General features: G+C 36.1%; 1 protein-coding gene across 1 annotated transcript in view; it reads right to left on the bottom strand.

Annotated features, from left to right (window-relative positions):
- LOC145666042 (opioid-binding protein/cell adhesion molecule homolog) overlaps window positions 1–20,913 on the bottom strand; it is a 476,706-nt gene that overhangs the window by 328,910 nt on the left and 126,883 nt on the right. Inside the window, exon 4 of the mRNA XM_081733141.1 lies at window positions 8,007–8,162. Coding sequence (XP_081589267.1) covers window positions 8,007–8,162 — 156 coding nt within the window. The remainder of the gene's footprint in view (window positions 1–8,006; window positions 8,163–20,913) is intronic.

Raw genomic sequence — 20,913 nt, 5'->3', positions numbered from 1 at the left:
TTGGTTTTGTGACTATATGTATTTGCTTGTACTCTGTGGACAGGGGTAAGATTGGAAAGGTTCATTCTTGAAATTTCAGATATTGTTCTTTACTTCGTTTCGCGTACTTATTAGTCTACCTGGGGATGCTAATATTTTCATTCTACTCTACACTGAAAAATTCCGTAGGCAAATTTACAAAAAAACGATGGCAATCTGTTTCCCAAGCTTCTATGCAACTCAATTTACACCTATAAAGTAAAATAACTAATACGAAATGGTGCAAAAATTACATTTTTATCAAAAAAATATATTTTTTTATAACTTTACTGTAAATGTGTTAAAAAAACAGCAAATGTTGTAGTTTAATCTTAGGAAATGTATATTAACTTACAAAATGAAGGGTAAATAATTTTACACTGATATTTGGGAATTCAACTACGAAATTTTTCCCAGTGTAATACAGAGAACATTCTCGGCCGGAACTCATGTGGTTCGGATCCGACGTTAATCATTCCACGTCCCATCATGTAGCCTCGCTGCTAAAAGTGACGTTAAACTCAAAATTAACTCAACTTTAATACAGAGAAAGTTAATAGACCAACCAAGAAGGTAGAAAGGTTGAAGCCGAACTCTCACGTGTAACGGTCGCAATGATGTTTGGCCTATATACCTTTTGAATAGTCTCTGAGAGAAAATGACAGAAGACAACAACTTACTGTTTTGGATATTTTTTTTTTTTTATGAAATAGGATTCTTTACTTATCTGCAGCTTACAACACTGCTTTGGTTTATTACAATTAAGACTCATCATTTTTGAAAAAATACTGTGAATAGAACTTTTACACTTTCGGGAACACTTTGCATTACAACGATAGCCAGTTGTATTTCTGACTTGAGTTAGAAATATGGGCATAAAAAAATAAATAAATAAAGGAAACTATCCAATTATGAGAGTATGATTTTAACTTTAAATATTGGCCTGAAGGGTGATCTGACCCAAAATGTAAAAAAGAAAATGTCCGCTCCTCTATTGATGGCGATATCTTGAATTGGAAATGAAACGGTTAGCAGAAGTCTGACAAATACGTCATTTTGTATGTCATTACTTCAAAAGTGTACATTATACAATGATCCACTTTAAAAACTCTCTGTGCGTTTGAATTTTGCTGTGTGTCAAGGGCCCTTTCATGCCTGGATACCCAGTAGTGATTTCTTAAAAAAAAATGCACTGCTTGCCAGTACACTCATAACGCGCTCATTGGATTACACAGTTTATGAGCATAATGATCGGTAAATATACACTAACTATCTAACTAACTCTATGGCCTATGAAACCTGGAGGTTCAATACCGCGTTCGCAAAAGCTCTCCACTGACTTCTATCCTTAGCCAACTGGCTCCAGTTTCTATTTAGTATTCCTATCTCTGCGAGATCCATCTTAATACTGTCCTAATAGTCGTTTTCCGATTGCTCTTCCAGTTAAGATTGAAAGTGTTCCTACTTTCTTCCTTCCTGGATATATAACTTGCCCACCTGAGCCTCCTAGACTTGATGACCCTAGCAATGTTTGGTAAATCGTATAAATTATGTAGTTCCTCATTATGAAGTTTCCGCCATTCCCCATTTCCGTTCCTTTTGGGTCCGAATATTCGTCTCGGATCTTGTTCATAAGCACTTTCAGTCTACGTTCTTCCCTCAGAGTAAGTGACCATGTTTCGCAACCATACAGAACAGCAGGCATGATTATCGTTTTATATATTTTAAGCTTCAAATTCGTCGACAGAATTTGCAACGACAAGAGATTTTGAACTGAATAATAACATGAATTCCCTGCTTTCAGTCGACATTAAATTTCTCCGTGAATATGGTGTTCGTCTGTTAATATTGATCCTAGATATTTGAAAGTATCTACTCTGTCAGAAGTATTATTTGACATTTTAATGTATCCATAATTTGCGCGTGTTTGTTTATCATAAAATCGAAAAACAAATTAGCATTTGTACCTTTGTACAGTTCTACTACAGGACAGTCCCAATTACGTTCCATCCTTGCCTGAATGCACAGTCATAGGAATGCAATTAATTCCTTCTTATCTATTGGATATGTACACTTAGCCCTTGAATCGGGAGTAGTCACTCGCCTTGCCTCGAGATTTGTGCACTATACTATTTGTCAGGAACAGTATCACTGAAAACCTTTTTGGGTGCTTGCTAAAATGATAATGTATTTCATGCTACGTGAAAAGAATATGTTTACGTGTTTTTCTATTTTATCCATGCAGAAATTCTTTTCGGGATTAATTTTCCTTGATATGTTGACCGAGTGGTTATTTCCACAACTGGTTGATGATAGTAACACCTACATCATACAATTGGATGGAGCCCCACTACATTTTCACAGTGAGATGAGATCATTCTTGAACAGAACCGTACCACATCGTTGGATTTGGCGAGTACGTGTTGATGATTCCAAACTTCTGTCAGCTATCACGTTCTCCAGACCTTTTCCCTTCTGATTTCCTCTTCTACAGCAACGTTAAAGATGCAGTTTACTATCCTCCATTACTGTGTACAACCAACGGACTGTAGACGCGCAAAACCAATACAATCCACATTGTTACGCGTGACATGCTAGGCCGTGTACGGCAGGAAATGGACTACCGCCTAGATATCTGAAACGTTCTACATTGAACATTTGTAATAGTTCACAACCAAGCTCGGTAAGTTTTCTGAATGTTGCATGTATTTATTTGTTTTTATTAAATAAAGTAGTGAATGTTTGTAACTTCGACTACCATTTTAAAATACCCTCTGTAATGTAAAAAAAAAAAAAAAAAAAAAAAAAACGGTATTTTAAAATATTGGAAACATTATTGGAAACAAAGCTATAAACCACTACGCAACTTTCAGAAAGAAGGTGGATAAGACCATTGTGACCACTTCATGTACAATAATAATGTTTTCTTTGTCTCTGTGTTATCAACAATTAACTACGTATCAAGTAGACTATAAGCGGTTTTTTTCGGCAATACATTTACAATTCATTGTAAGATAATGCTTGTGCTTTCGCGTCTTCATTTGTTTTCCTTTTTCCTGTCATGTTATCCTTTCGTTAGTGGTGCAATTTCAGTTGAAAAACAAGAGCGAAAAAAAGATTTTAAAAAAATGAACCAGCCAGCCATGTGGCGTGGAGCCAAACAGAGTTTCGAACGCACTCAAATAGATGGCTCTGATGCTTGTCGTTAAGCTCATTACACCAGAAACAAAACACTATCGAGGCTACAAAAACAACCATCGTTCTTAGTATCAATAAAATGAAAAGCAAAATTAACCATGCTGGAGGCTACAATATATTACGCACAACTTATTTCAAAAGTAGGAAACGGAAACAAAAATAACGATCTACGTAAGTCTTTTATTTCTTGTGTTTATAATAAAAATTGAAAATTGTTTTACACACACACACACACACACACACACATATATATATATATATATATATATATATATATATATATATATATATATATATATTTGTTGTAAACTTCATATTGAACAATTCTTGACTCCAGTCAACTCAATTGGGCCAATCCATCTGTAGTGATCCAAAAATGACGAAAATGGTTGCTCGGCCATATCCGACAATTATAGAAATTGGAGTGTGATGAGCCTTGTGTATGAGAAGATCAATAACATCATTCACATTGTCGTATGTACAAGTGTTTCTGAATGGCGGCCATCTTTATTGTCGGTAGTCGGTATAGTGCTTTTTTTTTTTTCATTTGCAAGACGAACAACAAGCAAAAACGAATGTTTAGAAAAGAAACTGAGGTACACTAAGAATATATACTCTTGCTTCTAAATAAATATGCAGAGTTGCAAACCAATACATGAAATCACAAGAAAAAGTACAGAAAAGTACAAATTAGAGGGGCTGTAATTTGGAATGGAATAAAATAGGGGGTTCATAAGTATTGTGTTGAATGTTATTGCATGTAAAGAGTCTGCAAAAATATCCACATTTATGATGCTACTGGCACCATAGATTTATGGTGGTCTAAGTTGAAGTTTGTGATTTTGATGCCATGTGTGGGGCGTAATATCACAGAAGGGCAAAGTGCCTAAAATTGCTGCTTAGGCCACAAAGTAATTCTGTATGTGAATAAACTATTGCAAAAAAAATTCATGACTGATATTACATGGAGAAAAAAAGTAAGGACATCGCAAAAACGTGAAGAAAGAACGAGCGTGACGACGGTTATAACCTGGAAAAATTTAAATGATTTGATATGTTTCATGCCAGATCTCAAAAACTACGCATGGTTCAGCAATCAGGTCCGGTTTTGTTTGTGTTCAGTTGTGCAAAAGTTTACGACTAGCCTTTGTTCCATCTTTCTAGTTCCATGATCATTGCCATGTCTATATGGTAAAGGGGTTAGGTCCCCATTGAACCCACGACACCCATCGTCGAACTGGACCACGGTATTAAGTCACTTAATGTATCAGCAAAGTATCATTATAATCCAATCCCAGTTACGGAAGTTACTGTGTTCACGAAATTGCGTTACACATTCTATCCTATTCTGCTGAAACTGGCGTATTTGTAGAAAATATTTAAAATGATTGCTGTTTCCTCTTCTCCTCTGTAGCATTACATCAATAGCGTTTAGTAGCTTTAATTACAACAAGTTCTCGCAATTACATGATTTAAGCAGTGTTGCAAACTTCAATGTTTATCATATCTAGGAAACGGTTTGAGATATCGACGTTCTGTAAACGGCAAAATAATTTACATATCCATTACAAACCATACAAGTAACTAGATGTGATATTTATTTTAACATTTTTTTCGAAAGAAAGGCTTTTAAACAAACTTAAAATTTTCAAGCTTCGTTCCTATTCATTCGAAAAAAGTCATATCATGACCATGGTATTCAACACTGAGTTACTTTCGATCTGCATTATCATGTGCATCTCCATTATGTTGTATTTGTATTAGAGGCTTCCGAACTTTGGATGTTTGTGATAGTATAACATCCTTAGTACGGAACACTGAATAATAAACGTGGCATTATACGTTTACGTTTGACACGTTGATTTTAAATATGTAATATTCTGACGTAGTGCCATGTGAAAAATAACCTAATTTTATATTAGGTTGCAACACTGTTATGTCTTTCTATTTACATACATATACGTTACCCTCATTATACTTGCTTCGTGCAAAGTTTCGCTTTTCTGTCTCTTTTGGTTTGTCTGTTATAGCAAGTGGCCAAGATAAATTGTCCACCCTGCTGATGTGGCAATGATCTTGGAGCTAGAAAGATATAACGAAAACTAATCGCAAGCTTTTGCACAACTTAACACAAACCAAAGTTGGCCTAAATGCTGAACCATGCGTAGTTTTTCAGATCTAGCATGAAACATATCAAAACATTTTATTTTTTTCGGGCTACGACCATCGTCAAGCGCGTGCTTTCTTCACGTTTTTACCATGTCCTTACTTTTTTCTCCATGTAATATGAGCCATTAGTTTCTTTTGCAATAGTTTATTCACATACAAAATTAATTTGTAGCCTAAGCAGCAATTTTTGGCACTTTGCCCTTCAGAGATATTACGCCCCTTAATATGGCATCAAAATCACAAACTTCAACTTTCGGACCACCATAAATCTATGGTGCCAGTAGTATCATAGGTGTGGATATTTTTTGCAGACTCTTTACATGCAATAGCATTCAACACAAAACTTATAAATCCCCCCCCTCTTTATGTCATTCCAAATTACAGCCCCTTTAAAATGTACTTTTCTGTACTTTTTCTAGTGATTTCATGTATTGGTTTGCAACTCTGTATATTTATTTAGAAGCAACAGTATATATTCTTCGTGTACCTCAGTCTCTTCTCTAAACATTCGTTTTTGTTTGTTGTTCGTCTGCTACGTAGTTCTGAGAAACTGTATTTTTCGCAAACGCTTTCAAATGCAAAAATGTCATTCCACCGACAACAAAGATGGTCGCCATTCAGGAACACTTGTATATACGATAACTTGAAAGCGTTTTATTTAGCGCAAAATAAAGTTAGAAACCATAAACTATATTGGATTTCAGTTAAGTTGCATGCATAGCTTATTGTTCTCAGCTTATCAAAGTTGCCAATGTGCACAAGGTTTATTTCTGAACATTCTACTCAACTGCAAAATTAGCAAGGAGGTGTGCGAGGTAATTTTTTGGTGTTGGATGTATTACTTCCAATTCTTCCCTCTGATTGTATGGTGACACACGCAAACTTACCCTGTATTCTTCGTATTAAAAGTTGTTTTACTTAATTCATAATATTAAATTTCATTCTATTGAACAACACTTACATCAAAATATAATTTATTTTCCTTGCCTTGCTGCACAAGCAATAATTGGTTTTCAAAAGTATTTTCTATACGTATGAATCTTAAATGGCATATTTCTGAGTAGCATCACACTGTGCCTCCATACTTTTCCACTGTACTCTTCACTAGTTACATAGAACAGGTTGACTGAACTCCACATCAATATAACTAACTTACTAAATAACTCTATGACATATGGAACCCGGAGCTTCAATGCCGCGTTCACAAAAGCTCTCCACTGACTTCTATTCTTAGCTAACTGCATCCAGTTTCTACTTTGTATTCCAATCTCTGCGAGATCCATCTTAATATTGTCCTCCCATCTGCGCCTAGGTTTTCCTAATGGTCGTTTTCCGATGGGTCTTCCAGTCAAGACTTTGAAAGCGTTTCTACTTTCTTCCATTCTAGCTAGATGACCTGCCCATCTAAGCCTCCTAGACTTGACGACTCTAACAATATTTGGTAAACCGTATAAATTTTGTAGTTCCTCGTTATGAAGTTTCCGCCGTTCCCCATTCCCGTTCCTCTTGGGTCCGAATATTCGTCTCAGGATCTTGTTGTCAAATACTTTCAGTCTATGTTCTTCCCTCAGACTAAGCGACCATGTTTCGCAACCATACAGAACCACGTGCATGATTATAATTTAATATATTTTAAGCTTCAAATTCCTCGACAGAATATAGACTTGATAAAATGTATTACAGGCTATTGTAACTCATATTAAAATTATCTCTTCGAATTTCGACAAAGGATAGCTTCAAGTCGTAGTAGGATACGGATAATTTTCTTAAAGCTGAGTGCTCAAATAATGAACCCAATACGCTTGAAACGTCTGCCTTCTACATATCACTTTGACTTGATTAATGGTGTGACGCAATATTAAATATATAATTCATTATTTACGAGATACCTTCAAAATAGAATCGGGCTTCAGTTGCAAGAACAAATATTTTCATAATTTAATTTATGATACCTCTTCGTTAAGTGATTAAGATTTCTACTGAGTTACTTTCGCTTTAAGACTTGGCATATCTGCTTTCGTGCTAATTTCTATATCTCTCTTCATTTGATGCTCCGGTCAACTTTAAAGGATCATAATTGTTGTTTCTATGTACGCCTGCCTCAAACCTTCAGCAAATTTCATTGAACAATGCTATTTACAAAAAGACGAATTTTCGTTGCGAACAATCGAGATATTTTAATCCAATGCGAACTTTTAATTTCTAATATGTAAGTTAAATTAAATCATTAATTAAATAAAAAAAAACTTCACATCATTTTAAATGTGTACAAAAATCATAATACACGAAAAGCATTATAGTCTTAATTCTCTCAGTTGATCTTCAAACAATGAAATTACTGCATTTATAAGACAACATAACATCTCAGACGAAAATGGAGGGAAGTGAACTACGAACAGTGGTAAACTACCTTCCATTAAAAGGACCTATACTTCGGGCTTTCAAGAAATCCGGGATATCTCTCAAAGTAACTAGTTTCCTGAACATTTTCAAAATTTCTAACAACATGGTGTTCAACTTATTCGAAACATAGATGCATCATGTTATTATTCAAAATCACAAACGAATGAAACATTTGTATGCTATACTACCTAGGTAAATAATGTCAGATTTGTACTTACCATCCACTCCATTATAGTGGATATCTTCTCCATCTTCTCGCCGCCACATTACATAAGGCTCAGGGTAACCAGTGGCTTTACATGCCAGTGTCACATTGGCTCCTTCTCTCACCACCATGTCTGTGCTCGTTTCCTTGTCTACTATGCTAGGAGGTACTGAAAGAGAGAAGCATTAAATCATTCACTTGTTATTGTCCTTCTACTACTCTCTATTAGAAATATTAATATGTTAGTGTAAATATAAATAACAATAACAATTTGAACCATACATTACTCCTAAGTACTCCTAACCGTACTTCTAAGTGCAGTTTCACAAACTCAAACTCATATGATTGCGATGCCTCAATTTCAAACACAAGAAATAGTTCGAATCCTACTTTAATAGTAGCTCTTGGACCTTATTCTTTCTACTATTTAAAGATGTACAGTACATTCTTATAACAATTCAAACAAAAACTATATATTTTGAGAAAGAGAACAAGAAATATTTCAATCGTTTAATACAGAAGGGAACCGAGTTCTGAATATGGGCTGCTTTTGCTTTGTTACACGTTATTAGACCCTTACGATAACAAATGATCATTCACAGATAGAAGAGCCGCTGATTCTAAACGAGATATACTGCGTGTAACCCTTTTATTTTGTGTTCGGGAGAAGCAGCAGGTGTTACATTGTTTCTCCTCATGAATTACTCATTTTTCTAATCCGCATGTTTATGCTCGTAAACACTGGGTTATCTCTAAGCACGATAACAAATTTATTTTCCAGCTATTTACTGCATTCAATGTTTCATTGGATTGTCCAATCTTAATTTCACTCAAGATAACACTTTACATATTATGTAGGACCGCCGCTATTGTATTTGCACTCTTTCTATCGACTACGTTGTATTTTAACATAAGACAAGTGAACAGGAGCGTAATTGACATAATATGACAACCTCTAGAAGTGGTTAGAAAATTAAACGTTCCCTGTCACTGGTGCAACAACTTTATTTAGCTATACATGCAGTCTTGATTCAACATATCTGTCCGTCCATCTCTCTTTGAAAGCCTTACACTTTCACTTACAGTTGTAATTAAATAAACGTTAATTTCCTCTGCCAATTGCGATATCGGCAAAGTATTAGATAATTCCACATACTGCGAAGTAGCTGTGCACTAGATGTGAAGTGACCATTTGGTAACTGTGTAAACTCTTAACTTAATTCGCTAAATCCAGTTATTTTATTAAATTGCGTTTATCCAAGACAGTATCATGAACTTTAAAATCCAACGGAACAAAACCTTTTATTAATGCTGTACATTTCCAGATAGTTTGTATAAGCATGTATTTGTTAATTGTTATTTTTGAAATTGTCAATAAACGCGACTAGTTTCCTTCTTGCTTTTCCGCGTTGATTTCCGCCTAGCTTGACAAATCCTGGTTCACTGAACGTCAGACTCATCGTTTTTCGACTAAGTAAAACCATGGAGGACACATCGACAGGGGTATTCGCCACGAAGTTTAGGAAGGTGCATGATCGTCGGAGAAGCACATCACACCATTGAGGAACAACCTATTCCATGTCTTGGGAGTACCATTCTGTCGGTTCATCGCCGCACATTCAATAGAGTCTAATGTCTGATTAGTGGAATGAATGTGTAGGAGAACATCATTGGAAACGCATCGATATGAGAGAACTCGACGACCTTGGCAGTCCAGCAGGATTAAGATCCAGTTGTTGGATGACTCCAGTACATCCAGACTCCCCCAGGGAAAACCATTAATCATCCAGATGACCAGAACGAAACTAGTCTAATCGGATCTGTCAGGCTAGTGCTCATCCTTTATTTCTTAATCATAACCTATCTCTCTCTCTCACCCTTTCCCCAACTAGTCACATTCAAAATTAAAACATTTGAATTTTATTTTAATTCAACCATAATTTTGCAGTTAAGTACCGTGTTGTGCATCAGTTTCATCCTCAAATGTTACGTTTATTCAGTGAATATTTTAGAGATTATTCTGAGCTACAATTGATGGCACAGCACCGGCACAATACAGCTGCCAAAACATTGCTTTCTAGAGTGGCCAATAATTCTTCAATGTGACTATATGTATTTTTTGTTTTCTTCTAGTAACTATGTTCATAAGCTCTTAAGAGTTATTTGTCCCCACATCTCAACATTTCTGACTACTAGAATATTATATATTGCTCAAAACTCGTTTTCAGTCTTCCGATAAGAGTAGGAATCTTTATATATATATATATATAAGTGGATGCATGTGCAGTGTGTTCCAGCATATCTCTGAAACATCAGGAATTTTAACAAAATTTGGTACACATATTATTTACAGTCTGGTTAAAGAAATCCCAACTAGGGGGAAGGGAGACATAAACAATGATCGAAAATTACCGATATTATTGTCGAATCCATAGTTTGTTAGGGTCTATCTGCTGATGGGTGACGGTTCCCATGCCACTTAAGACCAATTTCACCCCCCAATGAGGATAAGATTCCACTAGCATACCTAGGGAGGGTACGAAAAATGGCATATAAAAATGTTCGAAAGCGGCCCATATTACTGTCGAATCCATAGATTTCAGAGTCCCTGAAATGAATAGTGACGCTCCCATTTAAATCTAAGTTAATTCCCATTCGCAGAGAGTGGAGTGGGGTAGCTAAAAATACAACATCAGAAATAACTTAGATTTGTGTCAAATTTAGTTTCCAGGTCGGGTAAAAGTCTGATCCGTTTGAAATGAGTTTTGGAAGATACACTTCGAGCTATGTGTGTGTGTGTGTGTGTGTGTGTGTGTGTTTTTAATTCATTTCAATTTAATTAAAGACGTATTCTGGATTAGTGTGTTCAACCTAACCTAACCAAAAGTAAAGTATCTTCTGTATATTTTTTTTATTACACTTTCATTGAAGTAAATGTTCCAAGGAGGAAGAGGATTCAAATATTTCCCATAACCTTATTCTCCCTGTGTGTAGAGAGGGCATTTAAACTAGAACTTTATACATACATATCATAAAAAGTCTGCAAAATTGTTACAAGATACTTCGGTGCTGGAATGTAGCCAAGGAAGGGGGTTTGGGGCAAATAAGTGCTCGGATCCCTATCGAATTTTTAGATTCTCAAAAAAAATTATTTTAAGTTACATGATTATCAAACTTGTTTAATGCTTACAGCAAGCGAAGAAGTTTATAATAGAATATAAAAGTAAATTATTAAAAAAGAAAAAAGAAAATAAACATTGACACATGTCCACTAACATAATTAAAACAATTAAATGAATCATCCATTTTTTTTACTGTCATTTGCCTAGCTGAATGAACATACTTGCGAATTTATTACTACACTATTCCATAACAGTGTCTGAGTTTATTTTTTTTCGATTGTTTTATTGTTATCCATATGAACGTAGTCAAACAAATGGACTTTAATAAACAATTGTGTTTCCTTATCAACAGTTTATAAGTTAGGTATTATCGAAAGCAACGATTCTAATGTCACATACTGTAAAAATGCATGGTTAAGAATAATAATAGTAATTAACAGTACATATATACAGTATATGCATAATACATAATACATATACAAATTCTCACAACTTAATAAAATAGAAATACCTGTAGCTGGAAACATGTCAGAAATATGTTGGCAACAATCAAGTGAGTACCGCAGCATCGAGCTGTTGGGGAGTAAGGTTAGATTTACATCGAAGTTGCACTACCCGAGTGTGGCGCTCGATTATATGTCAAATTATTGGCCTGTGGTATGAGCGTGACGAAGGTGGCAAGTGTGTTGGGGCATCGTGATGGACACTGTCAAGTTGATGTCGGCCTACATAGCTCACATCCAGAGGCAGCCGGTAGGGAATGACACACCGGTTCGTCAAATAGTAAAAGAAGAAAACTTTCTGAATGTACTAATTATTGTATACAACAATTAATACTTTCGAGAGTTTTTATTTCTTAGCATAAAGAGATAAAGCTTTAACTTTAACCAGTTTAACCTCACAAAACATTGATGAAGATGAACAATGGTCGGTAAAAAATCTGAACGACAAGTTTCTCCGAACATTAAAGAGAATTATCACTCTAAACTGTCGTGTAGGGATACTATTGTGCAAGTAACAGAAGAACTCTAAGCAACACCTCCCACAACCTGTATCGATAATCACAGTTCACCATGAGATACATAAGATGAACATAGTAGATAAATGGAAACATGTGACATGTAAATATGTGATATAGATGTCATCGTTCACTTTATTTCAAACCACAGGACGTGTTTAAATGTGACGGAGGCCCAAAGATGTTTATGACCTATAGTGTCTCCGCTCAATCGTGAAACTCTATGAGTTGTGGGCGGATTACAATATTCCGGTTTTCAGTAAGTCCTGTGTTGACGCTTACCAGTCATGTCATTGCCTCTGATTGTGTTGTAATTTTAGAGGACCACATGTAGCATATGATCGAAATGTTATTTCTGTGGAATGAAGTCATATTCTAGGATGATGATGTGCCCATTCACTCAGTTGGAACTTCTGCCTTGTGGTTTGAGAAACATTAGGATAAATTTGAACACCCCGCTTGATCCGTCAAATCTCCGAACCTGGACATATTTGAACATCTGTGGTCGGTTTCGGAAACGTTCATCCGGTACAGAATTCCGTCTTCATTCTCTGTACGGAACTGAGTGATGCACCTCATGAAGAAAGGTATAATGTTCAACATGCTAAAACCCACAACCTCTATGGCTCTATTGCATATCGCACCAGAGCAATTCTGAGGGCGAAAGGCGTTCCAACTGGTACGTTGCGCTTTTTCTTTACATGTTTCCGTAATGATGATTTTCGGAACAACTACAGGATTTGGAAATGTACTATGAGGTAACTTAATAGCATGAAGATAATCACGTCGAGACGTGTAAGATGGGCGGAATACGTAACTGACATCAGTAGTACTCACGGGCTACACATAGTTCTAGTGTGAGAACTAAAGGGAAGTATTGATTTGGGTAAACCAAGAAAACGTTGGGAGTATAATACAAAGAAGGACTTGGGAAAGTGTGTAAAAAATCCAGGATAGGTTGACTTGGCGCAGAACAGAATCCAATGAAACAGATTTCTACATATAATAAACACATTTGTATGTTTTCTTATATTTTAAATTTATAATTTATTTACTTATGCCCAGTTTCGTTATACTCTGAAAAGGAAACAAAGTAAGATCCAAAATTGAAGCAAGGGAATGGAGTGAGAATAGGTTGTATTTTTAAACGACTTCAAGAATAAAAGGCAGTACGTGCATTTCTGATGAATGTTAATTCTTGTTCCCTTATAATGTTTGCCCTATATATTACAAGAGAGAAAAAAAAACAATCATCAAATTGTTTAGCTGCAATGTTTCTAGCAGGCGTACTACCTGGGGTCCTCAGGAGTTGATTAGCTTCCCTGTACCATGCCAGAGCCAAGATAATTTAAAGTTCAATTACATGTCAATCTTGCGCAGGGTATCTCATTGAACAAATAATGTTCCAGTGGAGTACCCTCAGACTTTCTGTTTGCCCTTGAACATATTTTTCTTAGCAAAGCCTGTTCAGATGTATGCAAGGGATATCTAAACCGTTTCTACTGAAACAAGTGCAGCGCAAGAAATTTTGAAAGGGTGTAACTGGAGAAAATTTCATGTCTTTTTTACAACATATTGTACTGAAACTTCCATTCTATAGCTTCTTTAAGACGTCTGTGTAATTCAGTATGAAGTAGCTGGCTTTTAATTTTTAAATATTAATCTCTGACCAGTATGGAAAGGTCCATGTTCATGTTGGTACCGGGATGACGGGGCGCATCATCAGAAAAAGCATCTTGAGTAATTCTTAGATTTTTTAAAAAGTTAGAGCTTTGACCTCGAAAGATTCATATCTTTCCACTCTTGCACAAAAAGATGGCCGACTTGAAGATGGCGACAAACCTTACCCCTATCAAAACTGGAGATATTAGCTAGTTTAGACTAACAATAGACTGCACACAGATTACTGCTATATTATATTGACAGTATAAAGTATGTTACTTGCGTCGTCTCGTGTTGTTGAAAACCACAAAAAGGGCAATTTTTCACTTGAAGAGGCATGTGCTCATTTCCGGATCTGCTGCTGGGCCTCGGAAGATTTATCTCTTTCCATCCTTACACAAAAAAATGGGCGCAAAATATTACACGCTATAACACTGGGAATATTTGATAGTTTGTAGTGACAATAGTATCACATAGATTGATAGAGAAAAATACTCTTGACGTTTTGTTTTCTTGAAAAAACACAAATGCAGTTACATTTTCAATTGAAGGGGTAGACGCAGTCGCTTTTGGATTCACTGCTAAGCCACAGAAGGTTTATATCTCTTCGTTTTTGTGCAAAAGGATGGAATATTTGAAGGGGGTGCAAAATATATTATAACACTGGGAATATTAGCTAATTTATAGCAACAAACAGCTAAATAACATATTATTGGTCCATTATGTAAATGGAGAAAACCCTCTTGACCTTTTGTCTCGTTGAAGAAACACAGAAACAGTTACATTTTCACTTGCGCAACCACTTCTGGATTCGTCGCTTTACATATCTTCATTCTTTCACAAAAGGATGGAATATTTGGAGGTTTCGCAAATATTACCTGCTGAGGAATATTAGCTTAGAAATATTAGCAAGTTTGTAGTAATAATAGATTAAGAGCTTACTATTGGTGTAATATATTGACAAAAAATATTTTGTTGTGTCGTATCTTGACTTAAGAAACAAAAAATTAATTTCCTCTTCACCGGGGAGCGTCTCACTCCTACGCTACTTCTAGATCCGCCACTTGCGTGATCACCTAAGAGAAGTTGGTGGGTGTTTTCCGCACAACTACGCCATGTTTAACTTGTATATTAAGGTACAAAATGCAATTTCTCACAAATTACTTCTCAACCAGTTCTACTTCTTGATCCGCATAAAAGTGAACTGGAGCGTGTAATGTAAAGTTAATCCAAAAAACATTACATTTACTATAATGTACGAAAAGAAAATATCTTTAAATATAAGTTCAAAATATTCTCAATTTGCCCCGTCACGCGACCGGAATCAAGTTTTGTATGTAAATTTGAAAACGAAACTGTATGCGTCAAAAAGTTTGCCCACGATCTTGGCAAATGTCGGTATATCTATTATTATTCTCACTACCAACTTTGGTCTAATTATAATTCGATCTAATAGAATAAGAAAATTAATACGTGGTTCTCTTTTAAAATTTCAAGATAGATAGTAATATCTGAGGAAAAGTCTCTATGACTAAAACCTATCCAATCTATTGATCTGTCCCTCATAGAAAATGTACGTTCTAATTAATCTCAGTTTTGAAATGTTTCATTCTACTGAAGCTGTGTAAACGGGAAGACAACAAGTATCTTAATTAGTATTTTTATATTTGGGGAAACATTTTCCCCGCATTTGCCTAACGCGGCTAGAACACTTGTATACTTTATTTATATTCACTACAATTTTGTCTCCGTATTTACCATTACTCGGAAAACCTCCACTGTAAGAACATATGAGGTCGTTTTTGTAGACATTTGGTACTTCACACTTGGTTGGAATCAAGTAAGGAGTGTATCGAAAAGTAGTTAGCAACATTGGGGGTATCGGTGTGCACTTGCGAGGTTGCATAGACGGCAAAACCTGGAAGCACCTGGTCAGTTGAAGTCTTGTAAGCGGATAGCTGCATGCTTGTTGCTGTGTTGCTGAGTTGAATGGGAAATGTCGCGTGTAAAACGCGAAGTGAAGTGGGAAATCCTGCACAATTGGTGCACAGTCTAAGGCATAACATACAATCAGATAGGAAATAAGTGTGGGGTTCATCATACAACTGTGAAATCGGTCATTGAGAAATTCAGTGAACATTACAGCTTTGAAGATATGCCGAGATCCGGGCGAAAAAATGGTCCCAGAAACCCTGGACTCGACCGTGATGTTGTGCGGTTGATACACCAAAATCCATCAATGTCTGTGCGGGATTTGGCTACCAAAGCGAAAACGTCCATAGGAATGATTCAGTGTATCAATTCCAGACATAATTTGAAGACCTATAAGAAGCAAAAACGTGCGAAACAAACACCAAACCAGAGACAAACGGCACAAACAAGAGCCCGCAAGCTGTATGACAACATCGTAAAGTCACCAGAGCGATGTGTATTGATGGATGATGAAACGCACGTAAAAAAGGACTCAAAAACACTTCCGGGACCCAAATATTATACTGCACGCAATGCTGGGAATGTATATGCTGCACAGAGGTACGTTGACGTGGAAAAATTTGGCAAAAAGGTACTGGTATGGCAGGCAATCTGCTCTTGCGGTTTGCGCTCCGCTATTTTTTATGCAGAATCCACCATAAACTCAGAAGTGTACCGAAAGGAATGTCTACAAAAAAGACTGCTGCCATTGTATAAAAGGCATGCAATCTCCCCCTTGTTTCGGCCCGACTTAGCAGCAGCGCACTATGCTAAGACGAGAGTACGGTGGCTCAATGAACAGAACATCGAGTTTGTAGGGAAACACATGAATCCAAAAAACTGCCTACAACTCCGTCCAATCGAAAGATATTGGGCAATTGTCAAACGCAACTTCCGAAAGAATGATAAACCAGTGCGCAACATGGCGGAATTCAAGAGAAACTGGGCTGCAGCATCGAGGAAATGCATCGTCGAGACTGTGCAACGGTTAATGGCTCGAATTAAACAGAAACTACGTTCATATGTACGACGGGACATGTAAGTTGTATTTTCTTTGTCATGTAGATACATAGAGGTTCTCTATTAATAAAAATGTGGGTTTGCTTTACTTTTTATCTTTTCTTCTGACTTTCCTGACATATGCAATGTTGCTAACTACTTTTCGATACACTCCTTACTGAAGACACAGTGCCCTGATGTGCTAAAAAAAAAACTTTTATCTAAAGATTTTTAGCGTCATGCCATGTCTTTTAAGCATAGAATAAAAAGTACTACTCGTTGACCCACTTAAAAGTAACCCGGCATGGCAATACCGGATACTGGCTGAAATTCTAGGAAAATTATGTTTTGCTGCGGTTTAGCCAGTATAGTAGAGTTAATTTCTGCTTTAAACTTCCCAGAGATAAAAAGGAGTGCATCCGATGAACGAGAGGGCCACATCCTCATGCTTACTGTACGTTCTTATGTAAACAATTCATACAGAGTGCTAGCGATTTTATTCAATATAACATGCGCTTCATCTTGTTGAAAGAATATAGTCTTTCTTTTAGTATCAGTAAAACTGTTATAAGAAGCCACGATAAATTTCACTATTCACTGATGATGCAAATAACACTGGACTCATTACAAGTGTCTGAAGCTGTGCACTGAACAACATTTCCTTCGTTATACTTCGGACGGATGCTTCGTGCAGGATGTGGATTTTCAGCAGATTCGTACCACGCATTCTTAGCACTTACGTAACTCTGTAAATGAAACCATGCTTTGTTGGACACAAAGTACAGTACCTACAGCAAACGTCCATTCGCAATTAGTGTCAGTAACCATTTACACTACGCAATCCGTTTACCTGTGTCCGGCTTCGTCAGATCCCACATATCTGTTTCTCGATATAGTTTCAGTTTCAGAGATTTCAATACACGCCAACACGTTGTTCGTGATATACTAACCTGCTGTGGTAATTTCCGGGTAGAGTTTTAGAGGGCTCGTGTTATCCGCTGTTGAATATCAAGTAGTACTATCTTCGTGATTCGGACAACATTTGCTTTTAGCCTACTGGCATTCGCTACAGACCGGTTTGACGCCCTTTTTACAGAGAAGTCTAAACACAACATTTCGGAGGTGGTTTCGTTATTGGGTATCTGACAGTGATGGTATCCTGTGTGTTCTTAATTGACACCGTCCGCACATATTCCTCCACCATCACACTTTGCTTCTGAAAGGAATTGCTGCTGCTCTAAACGACTTATTTACCATAACAGGCACTGTATTCTAATCTAAACAATTGTATACCGAATGGCATGCTGGCGCCACAACGCGGAGCTAGATAGAAATAGACCCCACAGGATACTAAACATTTGCACATCATTGGGCAGCACACCGGCATCAACCAGAATTATTCAGAGAACTATACATAATCATTTCTTCGTCCCTGGTATTACCTGTCCGAGTTAATTTTATGTGGTTTACCCTGTATGAAATAAAATGAAATCTTTCAATTTTATATCCTACAGTTACGCCACATAGTTTAGAGAAGATGGTGATGATGAAAATAAATGATATACTGAAATGAAGGAAGTGGGAGAAAACGAGAGGGCCTCGAGAAAACAAACTCACGCTGTATTTGCACACCATAATGCTTATTTGGAGCGAGCTACCCTGCACGTCTCCGAGTCTCACCAAGATGCATTGGCTGTATATCTGTGAACACCAATTGTAGACTGACTATAAAATCCGTGCTAAGTGCCAAATTGAAAATGTTGAGTAAAAGTCCCAGATTTTACTTCAGAACTGGTGGAACATATGCCCACGCGCATTCTTCTGGCGATTATTTGAACTACTTCCACAGTGAATACTAGATAGCCCGTTATCCTCTGAGGAGTGTTAGGCACATAGGCCAAATCTTGACATTAAACCGAACGTTTCCATTTTTGGCATTTAGCACGGATTTTATTTTTAGTTTACAATTGTTCTTTGTACTGTTATTTGAAGATTTATATGAGCTGCTCAGGTGAGTAGCCAGCCCAAAAATGTATGGGGGGAGGTAGAAGTTAGAGGGGCGATCCAATCATATTATAGTTCGTTTGCAAGCCTGCCGTGAAAATTTTATTAATTAATTACAAATAATTATAACTAATTTCAACGCAATTTGATTTTATCGTACACTTCTTTAGATCAAAGTGGAAATAATTATTTCACATAGAAGACAAAATGTATTTAAAATAAAACTCTATTTATCAAGTTTCAAAAATATTTCTTTCGGACATTGCCGATAATGTAGTTCGTAAACATTTTTCCTTGTAAGTTAGAAACGGTTACAAATTAGATTTGGTTTAACTCACGCAGTTATCTCTATATCAAATATCAAATAATGTGTATTTTAACAGATTTGCAAGGCTTGTTACAATAATTTGTTTGAGCTTTGTTTGTTGTAATACAGTTGCTACAATATTTTTATTATATTGTGCTTATAGCTGTTTTTTTTAGTGTAAAAAATCAGTAGCACCACAAAGTTTGAAAGGAATGATGCGAAGTTTAAGAAGTTTAATATATTTTCCCACCATTATTTTGGATTGTTTACAAAGGAAGGAGGAATATAAAGAGCGAGTCTTACTATTCATAAAATCATTTGTGTCTCTTATAGATTGTTCAGAAAGAAAGAAAGACAAAGAAAAAATTCACGTTTAACAGGTTCTTCATCAAAATAATTTAAAAAGCTCCGTCTCGATGTCGCTTAAATCGAATAATGTTAGTGTTAAAATCAAACACATCAGTAAAAAGTTATTCGATAGAATATTACGTTTCCACACAGGATTTGTTTTATTAGTACTTGTTAAATTATGTCCTATGTTTGTACTTATATGTGCGTCCCTCGGATTGGATTATAAGAGAGAAGTCTTAGGATCTCATCACACACGCTGGGTGAGGAAGAGGAAAGAATGTGAGAGATAAGGCGATGAAAGTAATCTGAAAGCAGATTAAGTGACCAACAGCTCTCAGATGATTCTGGTATTCAATCACCTTCAATATCGTCTGACCTACCCATTTGCGCCACTATAGCAGGAAGGCACACAAGAGCTAATATTCCCATGAGATGCTCAGCCTGCTAATTGCCAGCTCAACAGAAGTAGCAGTAGGGATTCACCTCGGGGAAATCTCTCCAAGCGTGCAGAGTAAACATCTGCTCTCCTCGAAACAAGATACTGCACTTCCATCTTCGACTGTGAAGGTTTGTAACAACCTATCTTACTAAAAAAAAAAAAAAAAAAAAAAAAAAAAGCATTGAATGTGGCGATTCGTAACTTAGACAATCCATGAAACCAAGAATTCGGTTATGTTCAGGATTTAGCGAAGAAATAACATTTTGAAAAATCAAGATCTTCTTCCAGTAAACTGATTCCTTGCTGTTGGAACTGAATGTTGTTAGTATTGTGTGTTGCGCATGAATCAAGAATTCATCATCTTCAAGTCACTTAATTTTGCAAACAAAAGTATCATAAAAGTTTGTGACAACATTACAGATTTCTCTGAATTTGAAAATCAAAACTAAAAGTTTCAATCGGAGCACTATGCACATTTTTCTCTTGAATATTTACATTCATTACAGCAATTAACTCTTTATCATTTGAATTTATCAACCTGTATTTCAATGTAGGTATGTTTATGTTTTTTTAGAAAACGCATATCTTTCAACAGCTTTCTATTAATTAAACAAAGAAGGACAAATGTTACTCAGCTCCTTAAAGTCTATTGAAAGTCTATATGTGGATGTGTTTCATATTGTATTATACAGTGCTTGTGATATTCAAACAAACTATATTCAAGAGAAAGAAATTTCTTTGTCTGATACACAGTTTCCCTTGTCTTTATCTCTTTCTTTCTCTTACTTAGCTTTTGAATTACTATCATTATAAATCAAAATGTTCGATTGATGAGTATTCTTTCCGTATTATGGGATTGCTTCTGTTAGTCTTGTTTCTGCAAAATTTATTAATTTCACTTTAAACCAAAGTATTCGGTTTATGATATAACTTACCGCATTCTAGGATTGATTGTGTGGAGCTTCTTTCTATTTAATGAAATCCATTGATTGCTCCATGAAAGAATGTGTTTGATTGTGTCTAAGTTTTGATTCTGGTTGTTGGTGT

This window comes from Thermobia domestica, chromosome 12 (genome assembly GCF_964235325.1).
Source record: "Thermobia domestica chromosome 12, izTheDome1.hap1.1, whole genome shotgun sequence".
NCBI lineage: Eukaryota > Metazoa > Arthropoda > Insecta > Zygentoma > Lepismatidae > Thermobia > Thermobia domestica.
The sequence above is the reverse complement of the archived record's forward strand: the minus strand, read 5'-3'. Positions and strand labels throughout refer to the sequence as shown.